Here is a 26,324-nt window from a genome sequence, read left to right as displayed (position 1 = left end):
TTTGTTGCCTAAACCTAACTAAGTAGTTTGTTAACTAAGTGGTTTGTTGCCTAAACCTAACTAAGTAGTTTTTGTTGCCTAAACCTAACTAAGTAGTTTGTAACTAAGTGGGTTTTGTTGCCTAAACCTAACTAAGTAGTTTTGTTTTGTCTCCTTAATAATTGTCTTAATGTCAGTAACCAACTGGGGAGCTTTCACGGTGTTATTGATAAGTATTTTTTACCCTATTCCCCTTTAGTGTCTCCCCTTAATTTCGAGTCTGATGTCCAGAGAAAAATATGAGAAGCCCTCAGAAGTTGAGCTGAAATGTCTCCGACTGAATAACTCAGGTCGTTGATTTGATCCTCGGCTGGCTGAAGACTCTTGGAAGCTGAAGTTGACTCAGAGACTGTGCTGCCCTCTGGTGGTCACACTGAGTCACTACATCCACACTGTCAAACAGGATCCCATTGTTAAGCTCAACAGTTTTCTCAACCTGGTGGAATATCTGCACAATATAAGAATTATAAAGAACTGTTAAAAGAACCATTTAAACAAACAGCAGAGGGCAGCGGTGCACCATTACAGCGTCTAGTCTCCGAAGAAGAAGAAGAAGAAGAAGAAGAAGAAACTCTTCCTGCTTCCATTACAGGTGGAGCTCTGACTCACTAAAGGAAACAATCTCACCTGTGTTCTTCTTTTACCTTCAAGGTTTAGTCTCTTCAGGGTTTGTTTCTGTTTCATCAGAACGTTTGGAGAGCTGCTGCCGGTGGTCAAAACCTCCAACAAAACTCTGTAAGGAGGATTTATCATCGTTAAATACCGCTGCTATCTTTCAACAGGAGTAAACGACTTGTTTCCTTCCTGTTGTCTCTCCAGACTGACCCCTCAGAGAGAAGCTGTGCAGCTCTGTCCTCAGGTCTCAGCTCCCAGTCCTCCAGTCAGAGACACCTGGACCTGAGTAACGACGACTGCAGGATTCAGGACTGAAGTCGGTCTGCGGTCTGCTGGACTAGAGAGTCCACATTGTAAACTGGAAACTCTCAGGTCAAATCAAGTTACTGTTGGTCTCATGTAGGGATGCACCGATCCCACTGTTTTCAGACCGAGTACAAGTACTTACATTTAGGTTCTCTCGATACCGAGTACCGATACGAGTACCGATACGAGTACTTCTCTGTGCCTAAAGACCCTCGTTAACAGCCAGCTGGAGGGTGTGAGCGACACACGGCAGGCTGGGGAGTCCGCATACGAGGCGGTGCGCCGCCACCGGCTATATCGGTATCGGTGCATCCCTAGTCTCATTATTTCAGATATCGCTCTCAACTTTTAAGGGTAACTTCCCACATTTTGTTTTGGCACATTTCTACTAAGCAGTCCAGTCCAGTCTAATTTATACTTTTTAATATAACGTTACAACATTTTTCCGAAAAACTTCCTCTTAAAATATTTCTACTTTTTCGTGAAGTATTATGTGTTTTTTCATAAAGTATTACATTTTATTTCCTCAGAAAAATATCTCTACTTTTTTCTTATAACATTATGACATTTTCCCAAAAAATATGTCAATTTTCCTAAAATCTTATGACTACAATATTCAACTATTTTTCATTATGTCTAAATTTTTCCTTGAAGTATTATGATTTTTTTCATTAAGTATTCAATTTTATTTCCTCAGAAAATATTGCAACATTTTTCTTATAACATTGCGACTTTTAAAAAAAAAAATGTCAACATTTTTCCTAAAATAGTACGACTTTATTTTGTGTTGTGAAGATGAATGTAAGATGGTGAAAATAAATGATGAAACATGTTTCTGTTTTCATCACGACTGTTTGAGTCAAATCAATTAATTATATTATATCACTTGATAATTTATCACTCCATTTTTCATTCACGTCTAGAAAGACGCCGTGGTCCCTAAACGTATTACTCTGAACCCTCTGGTAGTATCTGTATTTATTACAGTGGAGCAGGTTGTTGAGTTCTTCCAGTCCAGCAGAGAGCAGCATTTTACCCCTCAATACCAGCTGAGTGTTGTGATGTGACTTTCTAATGTAAAATTATGACTTTGTCTGAATATTATGTTTTACATTTTATTACATTATTAAATCTCTTTAAATTAAATTAAATTATGATTAATCTATTTTTTATGAATTTTATTCTGGAATTTTCTGATTAGTTTTGGCCTCTCCTCTGTTTTAAAGGGTCTGTGTGGTTTTGTGGTTTTGCCTGCAGCAGTGTGTTGTTGTTGTGTGTGTCAGTGTGTTGTTGTTGTGTTGTCATGAGGACGGCCGTCATGTGATCAGCTGATTCTCTCAGTTTAAACTCTGTCAGACGTTTCATCGGTTTCATCAGTGTCAGCAGCCTGAACACACAAACACACGGTGGTTCATTCCTCTCTCTAATCACATCCATTACATCTCATTAAAAGTACACTAAACTGATTTAATCTGTTTGTTTTGTGTGACTGAAAGAAATAAAAAAAAAACCTTTATTTCATACATTTGTCTTTAGTTTAAGATTTGTTTTCAATTGTTTGTTTAAAAAATGTCAAATTTAACCACAAAACTGCAAATCTTTAAAGTTAATCAGTGAATTTAATGTGTCCTTTGACAGAATTATTCATACAAACGGAGGCTGTTTATCTGTTTCTGTTGCTTTAATAAGTTCTGTTAAAGATTTGATTTGAAGAGAAGAAAAATCTGATTCTATCATTCTTCGTCTTGTTTTTAGCATCACTGTCTTTTATTTTGGAGGTTTTAATCAGCTGTTCGTGTTGCAGATTAAAGTTCAGTTCAGTCGGATATTACAGTTAAATAGAATAAATCTGCGACGTGTTCAGAGTGAAATCATCAGTTGTTTGTCATGTGAGATCATCATCAGGGTGTGGTGTCAAACGGCAACACAGGCAGCGACATTAATGCAACTTCTGCACAATTATCAACACGTTTGGTTTTTTAAACTGAAATTAAAATGCAGGTTTTCACAGGAAAACGTGAAGCTGGCGTGTCTGCACACTTAAAGATGTCGAATAACTTTTAAAACTCACCAGTGAAGTTAATAGTTTATATTTATTTTGTCTTAAAAGAGTCAAATAACACCAATAAAAAGAATTCCTGTTGAACTGGTCTGAACTGGTGGAGCTGTAATTAATTTAAGGGATTACCGCTGACGTAGAGAATAAATAGAATACAGACTGCAGCTCTAAATAAACCAGAAGAAACATTTATTTTGTGTGTTTTATCACAAAGTAAAGAAATAATGTAATTCACTGCTCTACTTTTTTATATATGTGAGATCGTTGCCTGTTTTTAGTAAAACTTGCAGTAATTAAGCTGCAGATTAATTATAACATTATGACTTCTGTAGAAAAATATGTCAACAATTTTCCTAAAATTGTACGACTTTTCTCTAAAATATTTGTACTTTTTTTCTTCATTCTACTTTCTTTTATTTCCTCAAAAATATTGCTACTATTTTCTTCTAATATTACAACTTCTTAGAAAAATATGTCAACAATTTCCTAAAATCTTGTGACTTTTCTCTATAAATATTTCTACTTTTTTAAGTATTATGAGTTTTTTCATGAAGTATTCCATTTTATTAACTCAGAAAAATATTGCTACTTTTTTTTCTTATAACATCACCACTTCTTTCTTATTATATGTTATTATATTTAAATATTTCTACTTTTTTTCTATAAGTATTATGAAGTATTAAATTGAATTTCCTCAGGAAATTTATTTCTTAAAAACTTTTTCCTAAAAATATGTTGTTTTTCTTAAAATATTTCAAGTAATATGAGTATTCAAATTTCCTCAGAAAATATCACACAAAATATTGTAATCTTTCTTTTAAAAATATTAAACCTTTATTGTAACGTTGTTTTACGTTACGACCTACGGTAGAACCCTGAGGAACCCCACGAGTCACTGCTGACGGTGATGTCTAATATTCTATGTATTCTATTATATTCTATTATTTGCTGACGAAGTTGTCTTATTTCAGCGTCATGGAGCGTAAACTGGATCTGTCGCGTCTGTCGGACGACGAGGCCAAACACGTCTGGGAGGTTATTCAGAGAGACTTTAACCTCCGGAAGAAGGAAGAGGACCGACTCGGGTAACAAATACATTTGTATATGGTAGTAGATGTAGTGTAGTTCTGTAGTAGATGTAGTGTAGTTCTGGTAGTAGATGTACTGTAGTTCTGGTAGTAGATGTAGTGTAGTTCTGGTAGTAGATGTACTGTAGTTCTGGTAGTAGATGTAGTGTAGTTCTGGTAGTAGATGTACTGTAGTTCTGGTAGTAGATGTACTGTAGTTCTGGTAGTAGATGTACTGTAGTTCTGGTAGTAGTGTACTGTAGTTCTGTGTAGTGTTTCTGGTAGTAGATGTAGTGTAGTTCTGGTAGTAGATGTACTGTAGTTCTGGTAGTAGATGTAGTGTAGTTCTGGTAGTAGATGTAGTATAGTTCTGGTAGTAGATGTACTGTAGTTCTGGTAGTAGATGTAGTGTAGTTCTGGTAGTAGATGTAGTATAGTTCTGGTAGTAGATGTACTGTAGTTCTGGTAGTAGATGTACTGTAGTTCTGGTAGTAGATGTAGTGTAGTTCTGGTAGTAGATGTACTGTAGTTCTGGTAGTAGATGTAGTGTAGTTCTGGTAGTAGATGTAGTGTAGTTCTGGTAGTAGATGTACTGTAGTTCTGGTAGTAGATGTAGTGTAGTTCTGGTAGTAGATGTAGTATAGTTCTGGTAGTAGATGTACTGTAGTTCTGGTAGTAGATGTAGTGTAGTTCTGGTAGTAGATGTACTGTAGTTCTGGTAGTAGATGTAGTGTAGTTCTGGTAGTAGATGTAGTATAGTTCTGGTAGTAGATGTAGTGTAGTTCTGGTAGTAGATGTAGTGTAGTTCTGGTAGTAGATGTAGTGTAGTTCTGGTAGTAGATGTAGTATAGTTCTGGTAGTAGATGTACTGTAGTTCTGGTAGTAGATGTAGTGTAGTTCTGGTAGTAGATGTAGTGTAGTTCTGGTAGTAGATGTACTGTAGTTCTGGTAGTAGATGTAGTGTAGTTCTGGTAGTAGATGTACTGTAGTTCTGGTAGTAGATGTAGTGTAGTTCTGGTAGTAGATGTAGTGTAGTTCTGGTAGTAGATGTACTGTAGTTCTGGTAGTAGATGTACTGTAGTTCTGGTAGTAGATGTACTGTAGTTCTGGTAGTAGATGTACTGTAGTTCTGGTAGTAGATGTACTGTAGTTCTGGTAGTAGATGTAGTATAGTTCTGGTAGTAGATGTAGTGTAGTTCTGGTAGTAGATGTACTGTAGTTCTGGTAGTAGATGTAGTGTAGTTCTGGTAGTAGATGTACTGTAGTTCTGGTAGTAGATGTACTGTAGTTCTGGTAGTAGATGTACTGTAGTTCTGGTAGTAGATGTACTGTAGTTCTGGTAGTAGATGTAGTGTAGTTCTGGTAGTAGATGTACTGTAGTTCTGGTAGTAGATGTAGTGTAGTTCTGGTAGTAGATGTACTGTAGTTCTGGTAGTAGATGTACTGTAGTTCTGGTAGTAGATGTACTGTAGTTCTGGTAGTAGATGTAGTGTAGTTCTGGTAGTAGATGTACTGTAGTTCTGGTAGTAGATGTACTGTAGTTCTGGTAGTAGATGTACTGTAGTTCTGGTAGTAGATGTACTGTAGTTCTGGTAGTAGATGTAGTGTAGTTCTGGTAGTAGATGTACTGTAGTTCTGGTAGTAGATGTACTGTAGTTCTGGTAGTAGATGTGCTGTAGTTCTGGTAGTAGATGTACTGTAGTTCTGGTAGTAGATGTGCTGTAGTTCTGGTAGTAGATGTGCTGTAGTTCTGGTAGTAGATGTACTGTAGTTCTGGTAGTAGATGTAGTGTAGTTCTGGTAGTAGATGTACTGTAGTTCTGGTAGTAGATGTACTGTTTCTGGTAGTAGATGTACTGTAGTTCTGGTAGTAGATGTAGTGTAGTTCTGGTAGTAGATGTAGTATAGTTCTGGTAGTAGATGTACTGTAGTTCTGGTAGTAGATGTACTGTAGTTCTGGTAGTAGATGTAGTGTAGTTCTGGTAGTAGATGTACTGTAGTTCTGGTAGTAGATGTACTGTAGTTCTGGTAGTAGATGTACTGTAGTTCTGGTAGTAGATGTACTGTAGTTCTGGTAGTAGATGTACTGTAGTCTGGTAGTAGATGTACTGTGTTCTGGTAGTAGATGTACTGTAGTTCCAGTAGTAGATACTGTAATTTTAGTAGTAGATGTATCGTAGTTGTATTAGTCGATATACTATAATTCAGGTAGTAGTATTTTAATACTAAATATACTTTCCAAAGGCATGAACACATTAAAATCATATTTTAGAATATATCTATATATATATATATAATATACTGTATGTGCTAGTGTTTATATTATATGTGAAAACAGATATTGGTATTTGTATACATATATGTAAATATACTGTGTATATATATATACAGTATATTCAATATGTACACATATGGATGTAAAACGAAGTGTAACTGTGAAGCGACCGGTTCATGTGAAGTTTGGAGGAATGTGAGCGTGAAAGACGTCGTTGTTGTTTCAGTCCGTCACGTTTCGGTCACACGGACGAGAGTCTGCAGGAAACAACAGGAAGCTCACAAAGACGCTCTGTGTTCCGCTCTAAAGACTCCAACTCCCATAAGCCCCGGGGGCAAACTCAGAGACTCAGTCCTAGAGAGACTTTACTGTTGTTCTAACCAGAGTCCGTGTACTTCACTTTAAAATACTTCACTTTAAAAGCATCAGTATCCCCTCTGAGAGAAGCAGCGGTGCAATGGAACCAAGTACTTTTACTCAAGTACCGTACCGAGAGTACACATTCAAAGTACTTGTAATTTTTTCTCTAAACATAAAGGAACTCTGACTCCTAATACTGCATATATAGTACTAGAACTAAAACTACTACTACTACTACTACTACTACTAGAACAATATCTAGTACTCGAACTACTACTAGAACTAAAACAACTACTACTACTACTCCTAAAACAATATCTACTACTAGAACTACTACTACTACTACTAAAACAATATCTACTACTAGAACTACTACTACTACTAAAACAATATCTACTACTAGAACTACTACTAGAACTAAAACTACTACTACTACTACTACTAAAACAATATCTAGTACTAGAACTACTACTACTACTATACTACTACTAAAACAATATCTACTACTAGAACTACTACTACTACTACTAAACAATATCTACTACTAGAACTACTACTAGAACTAAAACTACTACTACTACTACTACTACTAAAACAATATCTAGTACTAGAACTACTACTACTACTACTACTAGAACAATATCTACTACTAGAACTAAAACTACTACTACTACTAGAACAATAGTATCTACCACTGGAACTACAGTATATCACTACTAGATCTATTACAAAAACTACTACTAGAACTACAGTATCTACTACTAGAACTAAAACTACTACTACAACTACTAGAAACTACTACTACTACTACTACTACTACTACTAGAACAATAGTATCTACCACTGGAACTACAGTATATCTACTACTTGATCTATTACAAAAACTACTACTAGAACTACAGTATCTACTACTAGAACTACAGCTACTATTGCTACTACTATATACAGTGTTTTCACAGGGTGGTATTAGTACTTTTACTTCATAAGATTTTGAATTAAGTACTTTTACTTGTAGTGGAGTGTTTTCACAGTGTGGTACTAGTACTTTTACTGCAGTGAAGGATGTGAATACTTGTTCCAGTGCAGTACCACTGATCCTGAGTATTCAGGAACAGAAGCAGCTTCAGTGTTCAGTGTGACTGAATGAATGAATGAATGAATGTGTGTGAACGCTGATAATCGATTTCACTGTGAAAATTCAATTTACAGACCAACAATAACCAACATTTAACGTTACTGAGAAACATTCACACTGATCTCATATCAGGGGACATCACGTAGTACATGTACTGTAGTTCTGGTAGTACATGTACTGTAGTTCTGGTAGTAGATGTACTGTAGTTCTGGTAGTAGATGTACTGTAGTTCTGGTAGTACATGTAGTGTAGTTCCGGTAGTAGATGTACTGTAGTTCTGGTAGTACATGTACTGTAGTTCCGGTAGTAGATGTACTGTAGTTCTGGTAGTAGATGTAGTATAGTTCTGGTAGTAGATGTACTGTAGTTCTGGTAGTAGATGTAGTGTAGTTCTGGTAGTAGATGTACTGTAGTTCTGGTAGTAGATGTACTGTAGTTCTGGTAGTAGATGTACTGTAGTTCTGGTAGTAGATGTACTGTAGTTCTGGTAGTAGATGTACTGTAGTTCTGGTAGTACATGTAGTGTAGTTCCGGTAGTAGATGTACTGTAGTTCTGGTAGTACATGTACTGTAGTTCCGGTAGTAGATGTACTGTAGTTCTGGTAGTAGATGTACTGTAGTTCTGGTAGTAGATGTACTGTAGTTCTGGTAGTAGATGTAGTGTAGTTCTGGTAGTAGATGTACTGTAGTTCCGGTAGTAAATGTACTGTAGTTCTGGTAGTAGATGTACTGTAGTTCTGGTAGTAGATGTACTGTAGTTCTTGTAGTAGATGTACTGTAGTTCTGGTAGTACATGTAGTGTAGTTCCGGTAGTAGATGTACTGTAGTTCTGGTAGTACATGTACTGTAGTTCCGGTAGTAGATGTACTGTAGTTCTGGTAGTAGATGTAGTATGTTCTGGTAGTAGATGTACTGTAGTTCTGGTAGTAGATGTACTGTAGTTCTGGTAGTAGATGTACTGTAGTTCCGGTAGTAAATGTACTGTAGTTCTGGTAGTAGATGTACTGTAGTTCTGGTAGTAGATGTACTGTAGTTCTTGTAGTAGATGTACTGTAGTTCTGGTAGTAGATGTAGTATAGTTCTGGTAGTAGATGTACTGTAGTTCTGGTAGTAGATGTAGTGTAGTTCTGGTAGTAGATGTACTGTAGTTCTGGTAGTACATGTACTGTAGTTCTGGTAGTAGATGTACTGTAGTTCTGGTAGTAGATGTAGTGTGGTCCTGGTAGTAGATGTACTGTAGTTCTGGTAGTAGATGTACTGTAGTTCCGGTAGTACATGTACTGTAGTTCTGGTAGTAGATGTAGTATAGTTCTGGTAGTAGATGTAGTGTAGTTCTGGTAGTAGATGTACTGTAGTTCTGGTAGTAGATGTACTGTAGTTCTGGTAGTAGATGTACTGTAGTTCTGGTAGTAGATGTAGTGTAGTTCTGGTAGTAGATGTACTGTAGTTCTGGTAGTAGATGTAGTGTAGTTCTGGTAGTAGATGTAGTGTAGTTCTGGTAGTAGATGTACTGTAGTTCTGGTAGTAGATGTACTGTAGTTCTGGTAGTAGATGTACTGTAGTTCTGGTAGTAGATGTAGTGTAGTTCTGGTAGTAGATGTACTGTAGTTCTGGTAGTAGATGTAGTGTAGTTCTGGTAGTAGATGTACTGTAGTTCTGGTAGTAGATGTACTGTAGTTCTGGTAGTAGATGTACTGTAGTTCTGGTAGTAGATGTAGTGTAGTTCTGTGTAGTAGATGTACTGTAGTTCTGGTAGTAGATGTAGTGTAGTTCTGGTAGTAGATGTACTGTAGTTCTGGTAGTAGATGTACTGTAGTTCTGGTAGTAGATGTAGTGTAGTTCTGGTAGTAGATGTACTGTAGTTCTGGTAGTAGATGTACTGTAGTTCTGGTAGTAGATGTACTGTAGTTCTGGTAGTAGATGTACTGTAGTTCTGGTAGTAGATGTACTGTAGTTCTGGTAGTAGATGTACTGTAGTTCTGGTAGTAGATGTAGTATAGTTCTGGTAGTAGATGTACTGTAGTTCTGGTAGTAGATGTACTGTAGTTCTGGTAGTAGATGTACTGTAGTTCTGGTAGTAGATGTAGTGTAGTTCTGGTAGTAGATGTACTGTAGTTCTGGTAGTAGATGTACTGTAGTTCTGGTAGTAGATGTACTGTAGTTCTGGTAGTAGATGTACTGTAGTTCTGGTAGTAGATGTACTGTAGTTCTGGTAGTAGATGTAGTGTAGTTCTGGTAGTAGATGTACTGTAGTTCTAACTCTCTGTTCTCTCTGGTTCTGGTTGTGGTTGTGGTTCTGGCAGCGACCTGAAGACGAAGATCGAGAAGGAGGACACCAAGCGGGAGCTGCTGGGTTCTCAGACTCACCTGTCGGACTCTCACTGCATCCGCTGCCTTCAGCCCTTCAAGTTCCTGGTGAACAGCAAGCGTCAGTGTCTGGACTGTCACCTCTACACCTGCAAGTCCTGCAGCCGCTACAACAAGAAGGAGCACGGCTGGGTGTGTGACAACTGCCGCATGACCAGGTGAGACCCCCTCAGGTAGACCCCCTCAGGTAGACCTCAGACCTTCACAGGTAATTTATGTATTTTTATATATTTAAAATACATTTATTAATAACACATTTTTGTATTTATTTATTTTGATTACTTTAAATTTTATTATTTATTTTTGCATTTATTTTTCTATATTTAAAATATATTTGTTCACTATGAAATGTCAGTGTGCTGTTGTGTATAACTGCAGTATGTTGCTTTGTATAAATGCAGTATTTGCTGTGTATAAATGCAGTATTTGTTGTGTATAAATGCAGTGTGCTGTTGTGTATAACTGCAGTATGTTGCTTTGTATAAATGCAGTATTGTTGTGTATAAATGCAGTGTGCTGTTGTGTATAACTGCAGTATGTTGCTTTTATAAATGCAGTATTTGTTGTGTATAAATGCAGTGTGCTGTTGTGTATAACTGCAGTATGTTGCTTTGTATAAATGCAGTATTTGTTGTGTATAATGCAGTATGCTGTTGTGTATAACTGCAGTATGCTGTGTATAATGCAGTATTTGTTGTGTATATAATGCAGTATGCTGTTGTGTATAACTGCAGTATTTGCTGTGTATAAATGCAGTATTTGTTGTGTATAAATGCAGTATGCTGTTGTGTATAACTGCAGTATTTGCTGTGTATAATGCAGTATTTGTTGTGTATAAATGCAGTATTTGCTGTGTATAATGCAGTATTTGTTGTGTATAAATGCAGTATTTGCTGTGTATAATGCAGTATGTTGTGTATAAATGCAGTATGCTGTTGTGTATAACTGCAGTATTTGCTGTGTATAATGCAGTATTTGTTGTGTATAAATGCAGTATTTGCTGTGTATAAATGCAGTATTTGTTGTGTATTTATTGCTGCAGGGTGCTGAAAATCGGTACTGTCGGCTGGTACACGACAACGTGAGGAATCGCTTCAAGCGCTTCGGCAGCGCCAAGGTGATGAGGTCACTGTACAAGAGGCTGAACGGAGACGGTGAGTGTGACACCACCGTGACATCACCGTGACATCACCGCTACCCGATGAGGTCACGTCTCTGTGTGTGTTTTATTAACGGAGTCACATGTGGTCATCAGACCGTCAGCTGTTGGACTCACATGATGCGTCACACTGAGGCTGCTCATCACCAGCTGACTCTGTTAAAACGCCTTTCAACTGTTTCACAACGATATCACATAATGGATACACACATTCATGCCTCACATCTCTTGTTATATACCCAAACCATGTTATTTATTATTTATATATCTATATTTATATATTTAATCCCTCTCTTTTGTCGTCCAGTTGACATATTATTGATGTACTAATACGTGTTTCTTCTTCAGTGGTCGTGATGACGACACTCAGAGTATGCCGGACGTCCGCAGCCGTGAGTTCACATGAAAGTCTCGTATTTGTACCTGTAGAGGTGTAAAGGTCTCGTATTTGTACCTGTAGAGGTTTAAAAGTCTCGTATTTGTTCCTGTAGAGGTGTAAAAGTCTTGTATTCGTACCTGTAGAGGTGTAAAGGTCTCATATTTGTACTTGTAGAGATGTAAAAGTCTCATATTTGTACCTGTAGAGGTGTAAAGGTCTCGTATTGTACCTGTAGAGTTTAAAAAGTCTTGTATTTGTACCTGTAGATGTATAAAAGTCTTGTATTTGTACCCGTAGAAGTGTAAAATTGTTGTATTTGTACCTGTAGATGTTTAAAATTGTTTTATTTGTACCTGTAGAGGTTTAAAAGTCTTGTATTTGTACCTGCAGACGTATAAAAGTCTTGTATTTGTACCCATAGATGTGTAAAATTGTTGTATTTGTACCATGCAGACATGTATAACGGTGCCGAGGACGACCACGGAGAGCCGATGTTCAGCGCTACAAAGTGGTAACACCAAACTTCAACTAGAAATCTGCTGATGGTGAATCAGACGTGAAACATACAGATTTTAACTCTTATTCTTCGTCTCCGTCAGATGAGGAAGAACAAACGGCTGCTGTCAGTTCATCCTCTGGACTTTGACCCCGAGGAATACTTCCCGTATTCACGCCGACCGTCTGTACAGGTACGACTACAACACTCGCAGTGTGACGTGTAACGTGGGAACCGCCTAAATACACAATAATGTTAATAAAGTTCTGAATGTGTTTGGTGCAACAGATTCAGGAGGATCGAAGCTACAGGTACGACGTGGACTACGACGCGACAACCACCGAGCCAACCGCAGGAAGAGTCTGGCCGGATACGCCATGAGACCTGGTACGTGTACAAGTACACACAGTACATGCAGAGTACATAAAAGCACCGGTTTGAAGTTTACCTGTGTGTGTTGTCAGACGACTACGGTGAGAACATGATGGTCCGGACTCGCTCGCTGTCTAAGATCAGCTCCTCGGTGGCTCGGCAGCAGTACGTCGACACCTCCGACGAGGACGAGTACCCGAGGTACCCCCCCGTTGTACCAACAACCCCCCCACCGCCGCCGAAACAGCAGAGCGTCCTCCCAGGAGAACCTGGGCCAAGCCCCGCCCGTAAGGACAAACCCTGGTCCAACCCTGGTCCAACCCTGGTCCAACCGTAGTCCAACCCTGGTCCAAATCTAGTCCAACCCTGGTCCAACCTTAGTCCAACCCTGATCCAACCGTAGTCCTACCCTGGTCGAACCGTAGTCCAACCCTGGTCCAAATCTAGTCCAGCTCTGGTCCAACTCTGGTCCAACCCTAGTCCAACCCTGGTCAACCCTGGTCCAACCTTAGTCCAACCCTGGTCCAACCGTAGTCCAACCCTGGTCCAACCTGGTCCAACCGTAGTCGAACCGTAGTCCAACCCTGGTCAAACCCTGGTCTAACCTTAGTCCAACCCTGGTCCAACCGTAGTCCAACCCTGGTCCAACCGTAGTCGAACCGTAGTCCAACCCTGGTCAAACCCTGGTCTAACCTTAGTCCAACCCTGGTCCAACCTTTGTCCAACCTTAGTCCAACCCTGGTCCAACCATGGTCCAACCTTAGTCCAACCCTAGTCCAACCCTGGTCCAACCATAGTCCAACCCTGGTCCAACCGTAGTCCAACCCTGGTCCAACCTTAGCCCAACCCTGGTCCAACCGTAGTCCAACCCTGGTCCAACCGTAGTCCAACCCTGATCCAACCCTGGTCCAACCATAGTCCAACCCTGGTCCAACTTAGTCCAACCCTGGTCCAACCGTAGTCCAACCCTGGTCCAACCGTAGTCCAACCTGGTCCAACCGTAGTCCAACCCTGATCCAACCCTGGTCCAACCATAGTCCAACCCTGGTCCAACCCTGGTCCAACCTTAGTCCAACCCTGGTCCAACCCTGGTCCAACCGTAGTCCAACCCTGGTCCAACCTTAGTCCAACCCTAGTCCAACCTGGTCCAACCCTAGTCCAACCCTAGTCCAACCCTGGTCCAACTCTGGTCCAACCGTAGTCCAACCTAGTCCAACCCTGGTCCAACCCTGGTCCAACCCTAGTCGAACCCTGGTCCAACCCTGGTCATTGGTGTGAAAGAGTGATCCTCTGTTTCTCTTGTTTTAACAGATGAACGAGCTGAACAAACGCATGTCGGCCATCGAGAGTCTGCTGAACCGCCTGGAGGAGAAGATGGGTCCTGACGAGGTGAGACCAGATCATCAAATTCAGTCCAATTTAGTCCAATTTAGTCCAATTCAGTCCCACCAAAAGTGCTAGAGCCGGCCTCAGGCATGAGTTTTATCAAATAATAATACATTATAGAATAAAATAATAATAAATCTATTTCCTGTCCATGTCTTCCTGCAGACGGCGGCGGCGTCGGGTCCGAACGAGGAGGAGAAGCTGAGGAGGAAGCTGAGCGAGCTGGCGGGGAACCTGAGCGATAAGAACCTGTCGTCGGACGACGAGGGCGGGAAGAAGTCCTTCTCCGGGGGTAAAGGTGTGAGCGGCAGCCGGGGTGGCCCGGCGGTCACTCTGGACTCTCTGAAGGACAAAGAACTGAGCTCATCCAGCGACGAGATGCCAACCGAGGCTCAGAAGGTAAGACGGAGGTCGGACGGAGACCTAAAGGGAACCGGGAGGGTTCCGTCACTTTTATCTGGTAGAGACGAAGAGATGGAGCTGATATCTGACACATATGATATTATAAATATTCTATATATATTCTATATATATACGTAGATTAAACTGCATGACTGCCTCCTCACTAACAGGCTGCCTCCTGCGTTAGTCAGCAGCTACTGCCTGGATCCACACACCTGCAGCACATCTCTTCTTCTGTGGTGTTTACCTTCAGTTTGTGTCCAGAAATCAAGGACACACTCACCGAGATGATCTGGAATATAATATTATAATATCTTTAACATATTTTCTTCTCATAGATTACTACATCTCGTTGCTTAAGTTACGATCTTGTTCAAACTAAACTCAACTAATAAATATATAAATATAATATATATTAAATATATATTTATATTTAAATTTGACTTCTCTCACCGAATAAACCTTTGACTTCATATTCTGGCATCATTTTGCAGCTTGGTCTCCTAAAAATTATGTTCCAACAAAAACGAACTGCATCACTAATTACGTTTCATGTTTTAACGCGCATTACGTTTTTTTACCTAAAACAATAATGTCCAAAGCGTTCAATAACAACAGCGCGGGGTCTGTACGCCGCGTGGTCTGTACGCCGCGTGGTCTGTGCGCTGCGTAGTCTGTACGCCGCGTAGTCAGTAGTCTGTACGCCGCTTAGTCTGTAGTCTGTACGCCGCATGGTCTGTACGCCGCGTTGTCTGTGGTCTGTACGCCGCGTAATCAGTAGTCTGTACGCCGCGTGGTCTGTAGTCTGTACGCCGCGTAGTCTGTAGTCTGTAGTCTGTATGCCGCGTAATCAGTAGTCTGTACGCCGGGTAGTCTGTACGCCGGGTAGTCTGTACGCCGCGTAGTCTGTACGCCGCATAATCAGTAGTCTGTACGCCGGGTAGTCTGTACGCCGGGTAGTCTGTACGCCGCGTAATCAGTAGTCTGTACGCCGCGTGGTCTGTAGTCTGTACGCCGCGTAGTCTGTAGTCTGTACGCCTCGTAGTCTGTACACCGCGTAATCAGTAGTCTGTACGCCGGGTAGTCTGTACACCGCGTAATCAGTAGTCTGTACGCCGGGTAATCAGTAGTCTGTACGCCTCGTAGTCTGTACACCGCGTAATCAGTAGTCTGTACGCCTCGTAGTCTGTACACCGCGTAATCAGTAGTCTGTACGCCTCGTAGTCTGTACACCGCGTAATCAGTAGTCTGTACGCCGGGTAGTCTGTACGCCGCGTAATCAGTAGTCTGTAAGCCACAAAGTCTGTAGTCTGTACGTCGCGTATCAATAGTCTGTACGCTGCCTGGTCTGTACGCCGCGTAGTGGGTAGTCTGTACGCCGCGTAGTCTGTAGTCTGTACGCCGCATAATCAGTAGTCTGTACGCCGCGTAGTCTGTACGCCGCGTAGTCAGTAGTCTGTACGCCGCGTAGTCTGTACGCCGTGTAGTCAGTAGTCTGTACGCCGCGTAGTCAGTAGTCTGTATGCCGCGTAATCAGAAGTCTGCACACCGCGTAGTCTGTACGCCGCGTAATCAGTAGTCTGTACGTCGCAAAGTCTGTAGTCTGTACGCCGCGTAGACTGTAGTCTGTACGCTGCGTAATCAGTAGTCTGTACACCGCGTAGTCTGAAGTCTGTACGCCTCATAGTCTGTAGTCTGTACGCCGCATAATCAGAAGTCTGCACACCGCGTAGTCTGTACGCCGCGTAATCAGTTTTCTGTACGCCGCAAAGTCTGTAGTCTGTATGCCGCGTAGTCTGTAGTCTGTACGCCGCGTAATCAGTAGTCTGTATGCTGCGTGGTCTGTACACCGCGTAGTCTGTACACCGCATAGGTCTGTACGGCGCATAATCAGTAGTGTGTACGCCGCGTAGTCTGTAGTCTGTATGCCGCGTAATCAGTAGTCTGTACGCTGCGTGGTATGTACACCGCGTAGTTTGTACAACCGCATAGTCTGTAGTCTGTACGCTGCATAGTCTGTAGTCTGTACGCCGCGTAATCAGTAGTCTGTACGCCTCGTAGTCTGTAGTCTGTACGCCGCGTAATCAGAAGTCTGCACACCGCGTAGTCTGTACGCCGCGGTAATCAGTAGTCTGTACGCCGCGTAATCAGTAGTCTGTACGCTGCATGGTCTGTACAACCGCGTAGTCTGTACATCGCGTAGTCCTGTACGCCGCATAATCAGTAGTGTGTATGCCGCGTAGTCTGTAGTCTGTACGCCGCGTAATCAGTAGTCTGTACGCTGCGTGGTCTGTACACCGCATAGTCTGTATGCCTCGTAGTCTGTAGTCTGTACACCGCGTAATCAGAAGTCTGTACACCGCGTAATCAGAAGTCTGCACACCGCGTAGTCTGTACGCCGCGTAATCAGTAGTCTGTACGCCGCGTAATCAGTAGTCTGTACGCCGCAAAGTCTGTAGTCTGTACGCCGCGTAGACTGTAGTCTGTACGCTGCGTAATCAGAAGTCTGTACACCGCGTAGTCTGTAGTCTGTACGCCTCATAGTCTGTACGCCGCGTAATCAGAAGTCTGCACACCGCGTAGTCTGTACGCCGCGTAATCAGTTTTCTGTACGCCGCAAAGTCTGTAGTCTGTATGCCGCGTAGTCTGTAGTCTGTACGCCGCGTAGTCTGTACGCCGCGTAATCAGTAGTCTGTACGCTGCGTTGCCCTGTAGTCTGTACGCCACGTAATCAGTAGTCTGTACGCTGCGTGGTCTGTACACCGCATAGTCTGTACACCGCGTAGTCTGTACACCGCGTAGTCTGTAGTCTGTACGCTGCATAGTCCTGTAGTCTGTACGCCGCGTAATCAGTAGTCTGTACGCCTCGTAGTCTGTAGTCTGTACGCCGCGTAATCAGAAGTCTGCACACCGCGTAGTCTGTACGCCGCGTAATCAGTAGTCTGTACGCTGCGTGGTCTGTACACCGCGTAGTCTGTACACCGTGTAGTCTGTAGTCTGTACGCAGCGTGGTCTGTACGCAGCGTGGTCTGTACGCCGCATAGTTTGTAGTCTGTACGCCGCCTGGTCTGCATAGTCTGTAGTCTGTACGCCGCGTAATCAGTAGTCTGTACGCCTCGTAGTCTGTACGCCTCGTAGTCTGTAGTCTCTCTGCTTCGTAATCAGTAGTCTGTACGCCGCAAAGTCTGAAGTCTGTACGCCGCGTAGTCTGTAGTCTGTACGCCGCGTAATCAGTAGTCTGTACGCCTCGTAGTCTGTAGTCTGTACGCCGCGTAATCAGAAGTCTGCACACCGCGTAGTCTGTACGCCGCGTAATCAGTAGTCTGCACACCGCGTAGTCTGTACGCCGCGTAATCAGTAGTCTGTACACCGCGTAATCAGAAGTCTGCACACCGCGTAGTCTGTACGCCGCGTAATCAGTAGTCTGTACGCCGCGTAATCAGTAGTCTGTACGCTGCATGGTCTGTACACCGCGTAGTCTGTACATCGCGTAGTCTGTACGCCGCATAATCAGTAGTGTGTACGCCGCGTAGTCTGTAGTCTGTACGCCGCGTAATCAGTAGTCTGTACGCTGCGTGGTCTGTACACCGTGTAGTCTGTATGCCTCGTAGTCTGTAGTCTGTACACCGCGTAATCAGAAGTCTGTACACCGCGTAATCAGAAGTCTGCACACCGCGTAGTCTGTACGCCGCGTAATCAGTAGTCTGTACGTCGCGTAATCAGAAGTCTGCACACCGCGTAGTCTGTACGCCGCAAAGTCTGTAGTCTGCACGCCGCGTAGACTGTAGTCTGTACACCGCGTAATCAGAAGTCTGTACACCGCGTAGTCTGTAGTCTGTACGCCTCATAGTCTGTACGCCTCATAGTCTGTACGCCGCGTAATCAGAAAGTCTGCACACCGCGTAGTCTGTACGCCGCGTAATCAGTAGTCTGTACGCCGGGTAATCAGTAGTCTGTACGCCGCAAAGTCTGTAGTCTGTACGCCGCGTAGACTGTAGTCTGTACGCTGCGTAATCAGAAGTCTGTACACCGCGTAGTCTGTAGTCTGTACGCCTCATAGTCCTGTACGCCGCGTAATCAGAAGTCTGCACACCGCGTAGTCTGTACGCCGCGTAATCAGTTTTCTGTACGCCGCAAAGTCTGTAGTCTGTATGCCGCGTAGTCTGTAGTCTGTACGCCGCGTAGTCTGTACGCCGCGTAATCAGTAGTCTGTACGCTGCGTTGCCTGTAGTCTGTACGCCACGTAATCAGTAGTCTGTACGCTGCGTGGTCTGTACACCGCGTAGTCTGTACACCGCGTAGTCTGTACACCGCGTAGTCTGTAGTCTGTACGCTGCATAGTCTGTAGTCTGTACGCCGCGTAATCAGTAGTCTGTACGCCTCGTAGTCTGTAGTCTGTACGCCGCGTAATCAGAAGTCTGCACACCGCGTAGTCTGTACGCCGCGTAATCAGTAGTCTGTACGCTGCGTGGTCTGTACACCGCGTAGTCTGTACACCGTGTAGTCTGTAGTCTGTACGCAGCGTGGTCTGTACGCAGCGTGGTCTGTACGCCGCATAGTTTGTAGTCTGTACGCCGCCTGGTCTGTACGCCGCGTAGTTCTGTAGTCTGTACGCCGCGTAATCAGTAGTCTGTACGCCGCGTAGTCTGTACGCCTCGTAGTCTGTAGTCTCTCTGCTTCGTAATCAGTAGTCTGTACGCCGCAAAGTCTGAAGTCTGTACGCCGCGTAGTCTGTAGTCTGTACGCCGCGTAATCAGTAGTCTGTACGCCTCGTAGTCTGTAGTCTGTACGCCGCGTAATCAGAAGTCTGCACACCGCGTAGTCTGTACGCCGCGTAATCAGTAGTCTGTACACCGCGTAGTCTGTACGCCGCGTAATCAGTAGTCTGTACACCGCGTAATCAGAAGTCTGCACACCGCGTAGTCTGTACGCCGCGTAATCAGTAGTCTGTACGCCGCGTAATCAGTAGTCTGTACGCTGCATGGTCTGTACACCGCGTAGTCTGTACATCGCGTAGTCTGTACGCCGCATAATCAGTAGTGTGTACGCCGCGTAGTCTGTAGTCTGTACGCCGCGTAATCAGTAGTCTGTACGCTGCGTGGTCTGTACACCGTGTAGTCTGTATGCCTCGTAGTCTGTAGTCTGTACACCGCGTAATCAGAAGTCTGTACACCGCGTAATCAGAAGTCTGCACACCGCGTAGTCCTGTACGCCGCGTAATCAGTAGTCTGTACGTCGCGTAATCAGAAGTCTGCACACCGCGTAGTCTGTACGCCGCAAAGTCTGTAGTCTGCACGCCGCGTAGACTGTAGTCTGTACACCGCGTAATCAGAAGTCTGTACACCGCGTAGTCTGTAGTCTGTACGCCTCATAGTCTGTACGCCTCATAGTCTGTACGCCGCGTAATCAGAAGTCTGCACACCGCGTAGTCTGTACGCCGCGTAATCAGTTTTCTGTACGCCGCAAAGTCTGTAGTCTGTATGCCGCGTAGTCTGTAGTCTGTACGTCGTGTAGTCTGTACGCTGCGTAATCAGTAGTCTGTACGCTGCGTTGCCTGTAGTCTGTACGCCACGTAATCAGTAGTCTGTACGCTGCGTGGTCTGTACACCGCGTAGTCTGTACACCGCGTAGTCTGTAGTCTGTACGCTGCATAGTCTGTAGTCTGTACGCCGCGTAATCAGTAGTCTGTACGCCTCGTAGTCTGTAGTCTGTACGCCGCGTAATCAGAAGTCTGCACACCGCGTAGTCTGTACGCCGCGTAATCAGTAGTCTGTACGCTGCGTGGTCTGTACACTGCGTAGTTTTGTAGTCTGTACGCCGCCTGGTCTGTACGCCGCGTAGTCTGTAGTCTGTACGCCGCGTAATCAGTAGTCTGTACACCGCGTAGTCTGTACGCCTCGTAGTCTGTAGTCTCTACGCTTCGTAATCAGTAGTCTGTACGCCGCAAAGTCTGAAGTCTGTACGCCGCGTAGTCTGTAGTCTGTACGCCGCGTAATCAGTAGTCTGTACGCCTCGTAGTCTGTACACCGCGTAGTCTGTAGTCTGTACGCTGCATAGTCTGTAGTCTGTACGCCGCGTAATCAGTAGTCTGTACGCCTCGTAGTCTGTAGTTTGTACGCCGCGTAATCAGAAGTCTGCACACCGCGTAGTCCTGTACGCCGCGTAATCAGTAGTCTGTACGCTGCGTGGTCTGTACACCGCGTAGTCTGTACACCGTGTAGTCTGTAGTCTGTACGCAGCGTGGTCTGTACGCAGCGTAGTCTGTACGCCGCGTAGTTTGTAGTCTGTACGCTGCCTGGTCCTGTACGCCGCGTAGTCTGTAGTCTGTACGCCGCGTAATCAGTAGTCTGTACGCCGCGTAGTCTGTAGTCTTTACGCTTCGTAATCAGAAGTCTGTACGCCGCAAAGTCTGAAGTCTGTACGCCGCATAGTCTGTAGTCTGTACGCCGCGTAATCAGTAGTCTGTACGCTGCGTGGTCTGTACACCGCGTAGTCTATACACTGCATAATCTGTAGTCTGTACGCCGCATAATCAGTAGTCTGTACGCCGCGTGGTCTGTACGCCGCGTAGTCTGTAGTCTTAGTCTGTACGCAGCGTAGTCAGTAGTCTGTATGCCGCTTAGTCAGTAGTCTGTACGCCGCCTGGTCTGTACGCCGCCTGGTCTGTACGCCGCGTAGTCTGTACGCCGCGTAATCAGTAGCCTGTACGCTGTGTAGTATGTAGTCTGTACACCGCGTAGTCTGAAGTCTGTACGCCTCATAGTCTGTAGTCTGTATGTCGCGTAATCAGAAGTCTGCACACCGCGTAGTCTGTACGCCGCGTAATCAGTTTTCTGTACGCCGCAAAGTCTGTAGTCTGTATGCCGTGTAGTCTGTAGTCTGTACGCCGCCTGGTCTGTACGCCGCGTAGTCTGTACACCGCGTAGTCTGTAGTCTGTACGCCGCGTAGTCAGTAGTCTGTACGCTACGTAGTCTGTAGTCTGTACGCCGCGTAGTCTGTAAGCCGCGTAGTCTGTAGTTTGTACGCCGCGTAATCAGTAGTCTGTACGCTGCGTGGTCTGTACGCCGCATAATCAGTAGTCTGTACGCTGCGTGGTCTGTACACCGCGTAGTCTGTACACCGCGTAGTCTGTAGTCTGTACGCCGCGTAATCAGTAGTCTGTACGCTGCGTGGTCTGTACGCCGCATAATCAGTAGTCTGTACGCTGCGTGGTCTGTACACCGCGTAGTCTGTACACCGCGTAGTCTGTAGTCTGTACGCCGCATAATCAGTAGTCTATACGCCGCGTGGTCTGTACGCTGCATATTCTGTACGCCGCGTTAGTCCGTAGTCTGTACGCCAGCGCGGTCTGTACGCCGCGTAGTTTGTAGTCTGTAGTCTGTACGCCGCCTGGTCTGTACGCCGCGTAGTCTGTAGTCTGTATGCCGCGTAATCAGTAGTCTGTACGCCGCGTAGTCTGTACGCCTCGTAGTCTGTAGTCTCTACGCCGCGTAATCAGAAGTCTGCACACCGCGTAGTCTGTACGCCTCGTAATCAGTAGTCTGTACGCCGCAAAGTCTGTAGTCTGTACGTCGCGTAGTCTGTAGTCTGTACGCCGCGTAATCAATAGTTTGTACGCTGCGTGGTCTGTACACCGCATAGTCTGTAGTCTGTACGCCACACAATCAGTAGTCTGTACGCCACGTGGTCTGTACGCCGCGTAGTCTTAGTCTGTACGCAGCGTAGTCTGTACACCGCGTAGTCTGTAGTCTGTACTCCGCGTAGTCTGTAGTCTGTATGCCGCGTAGTCAGTAGTCTGTATGTCGCGTAGTCAGTAGTCTGTACGCCGTGTAGTCTGTACGTCTCTGTATGCTGCGTAGTCTGTACGCTGTGCCGCGTAGTCTGTACGCCGCGTAGTCTGTACGCCGCGTAGTCTATAGTCTGTACAAAGTGTAGTCTGTAGTCTGTATGCCGCGTAGTCAGTAGTCTGTATGTCGCGTAGTCAGTAGTCTGTACGCCGTGTAGTCTGTACGTCTCTGTATGCTGCGTAGTCTGTACGCTGTGCCGCGTAGTCTTAACCTAATTAAGTAGTTATTTTTTTGGACGTACAACGCTAACCCGTTGTTTAACCGTAATCCGGCAGATAATACGTTTCCCCTCTAAACGTGACTCACCGCTGCTCGCTGCATCCAGACTCTGGTGTCGTGGGTGCGTCCCGGCCGGTAGCTGCTGCAGGAGCAGGTGTTGTTTTCCAGCTGCTAACATCTGTCCCTCTACATGGCTTTCAGAGATCGACCGCCGCCGCCCTCTGTGACCTCACCACTGAGGTCCTGAGGACCATTAATGCCACAGAAAACGCAATGGTCGAGTACGGCCTCTCAGAGCCAGTCGCCAGATCTCACTTAGTAGGGACTGACGTTAAGCAAGCAGATGATGCGTTCAGGGAACTTGAGGAAAATGTAAGCTTCAAACACATGAACTGCACGCCTCGCCCCCCCTCTCCCCTAACCTCTCTGTATCTCAAGTTCAAACTAAGCCGGCCCCCCGCCCCACCCGCCTCGTCTGAAGCATGATGGAAAACTTCTGGACTGGCTTTAACCCTCCCGGCTGCTCCCGTCTCCAGTCTGTCTCAAACAGGGCCGAGTATCTACGGAACATACAGAACATACAGAACATACATACGAAACATACGGAACATACGGAACATACGAAACATAGGGAACATACATACAGAACATACGCAACATACGGAACATACGAAACATAGGGAACATACATACAGAACATACGCAACATACGGAACATACGAAACATAGGGAACATACATACAGAACATACGCAACATACGGAACATACGGAACATACAGAACATACAGAACATACAGAACATACATACGGAACATACGGAACATACAGAACATACATACGAAACATACGGAACATACGGAACATACGGAACATACGAAACATAGGGAACATACATACAGAACATACGCAACATACGGAACATAAGGAACATACAGAACATACAGAACATACATACGGAACATACATCCGGAACATACAGAACATACGCAATATACGGAACTCAGGAACATACAGAACATACAAACATACATACGGAACATACATCCGGAACATACAGAACATACGCAACATACAGAACATACAGGACATACAGAACATACGCAACATACAGAACATACAGGACATACAGAACATACGCAACATACAGAACATACAGAACATACAGGACATACAGAACATACTTAAAAATTATTATTATTATTATTATTATTATGAGTTTATTGTTAAACTCCAGTTTAGACTTCTATCTCTTGAATATGAGAAAAGAACTTCAATTATAATAATTCTATGTTCTATGTGTTTAGATGTTAATCTCGAGTGTCGACCCGGTGTTGTTGTGGTTCTGAGCGATACTCGGCCCTGTTCCAGTTCTCATCAGAGGTATGGAAGCGTGTCGGCGCCGCCTCGGGTCACTCAGGTGTGCTTCTCGTGTTTACCTGTGCAGGTGTATGTGGCGGCCGGTCAGTCGTACGAGCTGGAGACGAAGCTGCGACGACTCGAGCAGAGCGCCAAGACTCGCTTCGGCGGGACGACGGACTCGGAGCTGTCGGAGCTGGAGGACGTGGTGGCGCTAACGCCGCCAGAGTCCAGAGCACCGAGAGCGAGGTAACATGGCACGCCTCTACCAAAAAACCACTTTTATATATATATTTATATATATATAATTTCATAAAAGAATTACGGGAATTCACAAACAAGATTTATGATCACAAGAATTGTTAATTATAAAATCTTAACCTCAGAAGAAAAATAAAAGCTAAAACAAATAATTAAAGTCTTCCATTAAAGCTTTATTTAAACTGAAATAATATTTAAAAAATTACATTAAATACTGACTCAACACTGACTGTTGAGCTGAGAACTATTGAAATAAAATGTAAAAAATAACAATTTAGGAATTGCATTTAATTTTTTAATCAGTTTATGAATTTTTTATCTTTTTGACATTTTAAAAATGTGTCTTTTACAACTAAATTATACAAAAATAAAACTACATTTCCTAAAATACTGAAATATATAAATAAAGTTTTATTATGAAAAATTGAGTCATAAAATCCTTAACACAGATATTTTACTCTTTTCAATTTTGAATTTATTTAATGTGTGCATCATGAGCTTCTGTAGTTTTTAAATGATCAGCTTTTTTTTCTTATCAGATTAATTTCCCGAAATCACAAGAAAACAAAAGTTTTTTATAAAAATACTTTGAAAAGAAAAAGAAAAGCTAAAACAAATAATTAAAGTCCGACATTAGAGCTTTATTTAAACTGAAATAACACATTTAAAATTACATAATTACAAAAATCTACAAAATACATAAAACAAAATAATAAAGCTAGATATAAAAAAAATAATTTTGGAAATACGGTACATTTTTACTGACAGTTTCTGAAAATTAAATCTTTTTCAATCTTTTTTTTTAATTTGTCTTTACCACAAAAATTATATGAAAATAAAATAAAATTGTATTAAATTAAATTAAATTAAAGTTTTATTATGAAAAATGGAAGTAACTGTAATTATGACAGATATACGTCAGAGATAATTGTTAAAACATGAATATGTAATAATTATTGTTTTCTTCTTCAGGTGTCGGATATCGAGAGTAAGATTGCTGCTCTAAACGCCGCCGGATCAAAGAAGAAGTGTGTGTTATTATTTACATTGTTATAATTATTAAATCATTATAAAATCATCATTAGGTCGTTGAAAAGTTCGTAATTAAAACATTTTAAAAATTTTAAAAATATTTTTAAATATTTTTTTATAATAATCTAATTTGATGTCTTTATTTTCAAATTAAAAAAATATCTGTATCATGTAATCACAATAAATATTAAAATTAAATTGTATTTTTTAATTACAGCAGGTTGAAATTGTTTAATCACGAGACATTTGTCATGAGATTATTATATTATTTTCGTAATAATTTTTAAAATAATTAAAGTTTCATATTTTGATGTTTCCTGTAAATAAAAAGGTTTCTGGATCTCATCAGAGAAAAAAAAGCAACACAAGGTGTCTCAGTAAGAAACACTTTCATATGTTTTCCATCACATGTTATGATAATTATTATAGTTTATTGATAGTTTTCTTGTGTTTTGTGGACAGTGAAGCAGCAACGGAGCTCAGTGGAAGTCGAACATGTTCTGAACCTGAAACCTGAAACCAGAGAACGGCTCGTTCTTCTCTTCTTCTGTTAAATCATCAGAATCAACAAAACTCTTCTTCATGTGATGAAGACCAAATGTTTTTAACTCTTTAAATCTCTATAAAGTCGAACTAAAGCAGTAAAATAAACCGGAAATGCAAAATATGTGAAAAGAAAAGCTTCTAAAAAATTTAAAAAATATATAATATTTAAAATGCTGATAAATCAAAACATTTGAGTGAACGTGAATCTAATATTAAATATTTTAATATTATTAAACAAAAACCAAAATGACAGAAAATAAAAAAACGTTATTGTTCATAGATATTATAAATAAATATTAAATAAATTATGAGCAGAATTTATCAGCAGGATGAAGAAACATAATTTGAGATGAAACATAGATAAACAAAAATTACAAAAAAAGAAAGATTTTAAAAGTTAAAAGATGTATTTGTTACATAACACGATTGTGCAGTTGACAGAGAAAAGATGAATTATCATAAATATGCATAAACACTCTGCAAGTATTAACAACAAGATAAAACATAAAATAAATAAATATTTAGCCAGAAGAAATATGAACAATGCAGAATTAAAAGTTAAGAAAATCAAAGATAATAAATAAATAAATATATGAAAAAATATGAAATTTACAAAGATGTTAAAGAAATATAATTTAACAAAAA

The 26,324-nt window shown here is 42.4% G+C and overlaps 1 protein-coding gene across 1 annotated transcript; it reads left to right on the top strand.

Annotated features, from left to right (window-relative positions):
• Positions 1–655: 655 nt before the first annotated feature.
• LOC119484001 (melanophilin-like) lies at positions 656–25,883 on the top strand. The gene is given in 22 exon segments (XM_037762557.1): positions 656–774; positions 859–974; positions 2,302–2,366; positions 3,991–4,104; positions 10,159–10,380; positions 11,265–11,290; positions 11,293–11,376; positions 11,729–11,773; positions 12,214–12,240; positions 12,243–12,271; positions 12,360–12,449; positions 12,545–12,587; positions 12,590–12,643; positions 12,721–12,836; positions 12,838–12,915; positions 13,940–14,017; positions 14,180–14,413; positions 23,929–24,055; positions 24,058–24,089; positions 25,074–25,129; positions 25,464–25,510; positions 25,596–25,883. Coding segments are annotated over 19 exon segments (1,590 nt in total). The 5' UTR covers positions 656–774; positions 859–974; positions 2,302–2,366; positions 3,991–3,994; the 3' UTR covers positions 25,688–25,883.
• Positions 25,884–26,324: the final 441 nt, after the last annotated feature.

The sequence above is a fragment of the Sebastes umbrosus genome, chromosome 24, assembly GCF_015220745.1.
Source record: "Sebastes umbrosus isolate fSebUmb1 chromosome 24, fSebUmb1.pri, whole genome shotgun sequence".
Taxonomy (NCBI): domain Eukaryota; kingdom Metazoa; phylum Chordata; class Actinopteri; order Perciformes; family Sebastidae; genus Sebastes; species Sebastes umbrosus.
The sequence above is the reverse complement of the archived record's forward strand: the minus strand, read 5'-3'. Positions and strand labels throughout refer to the sequence as shown.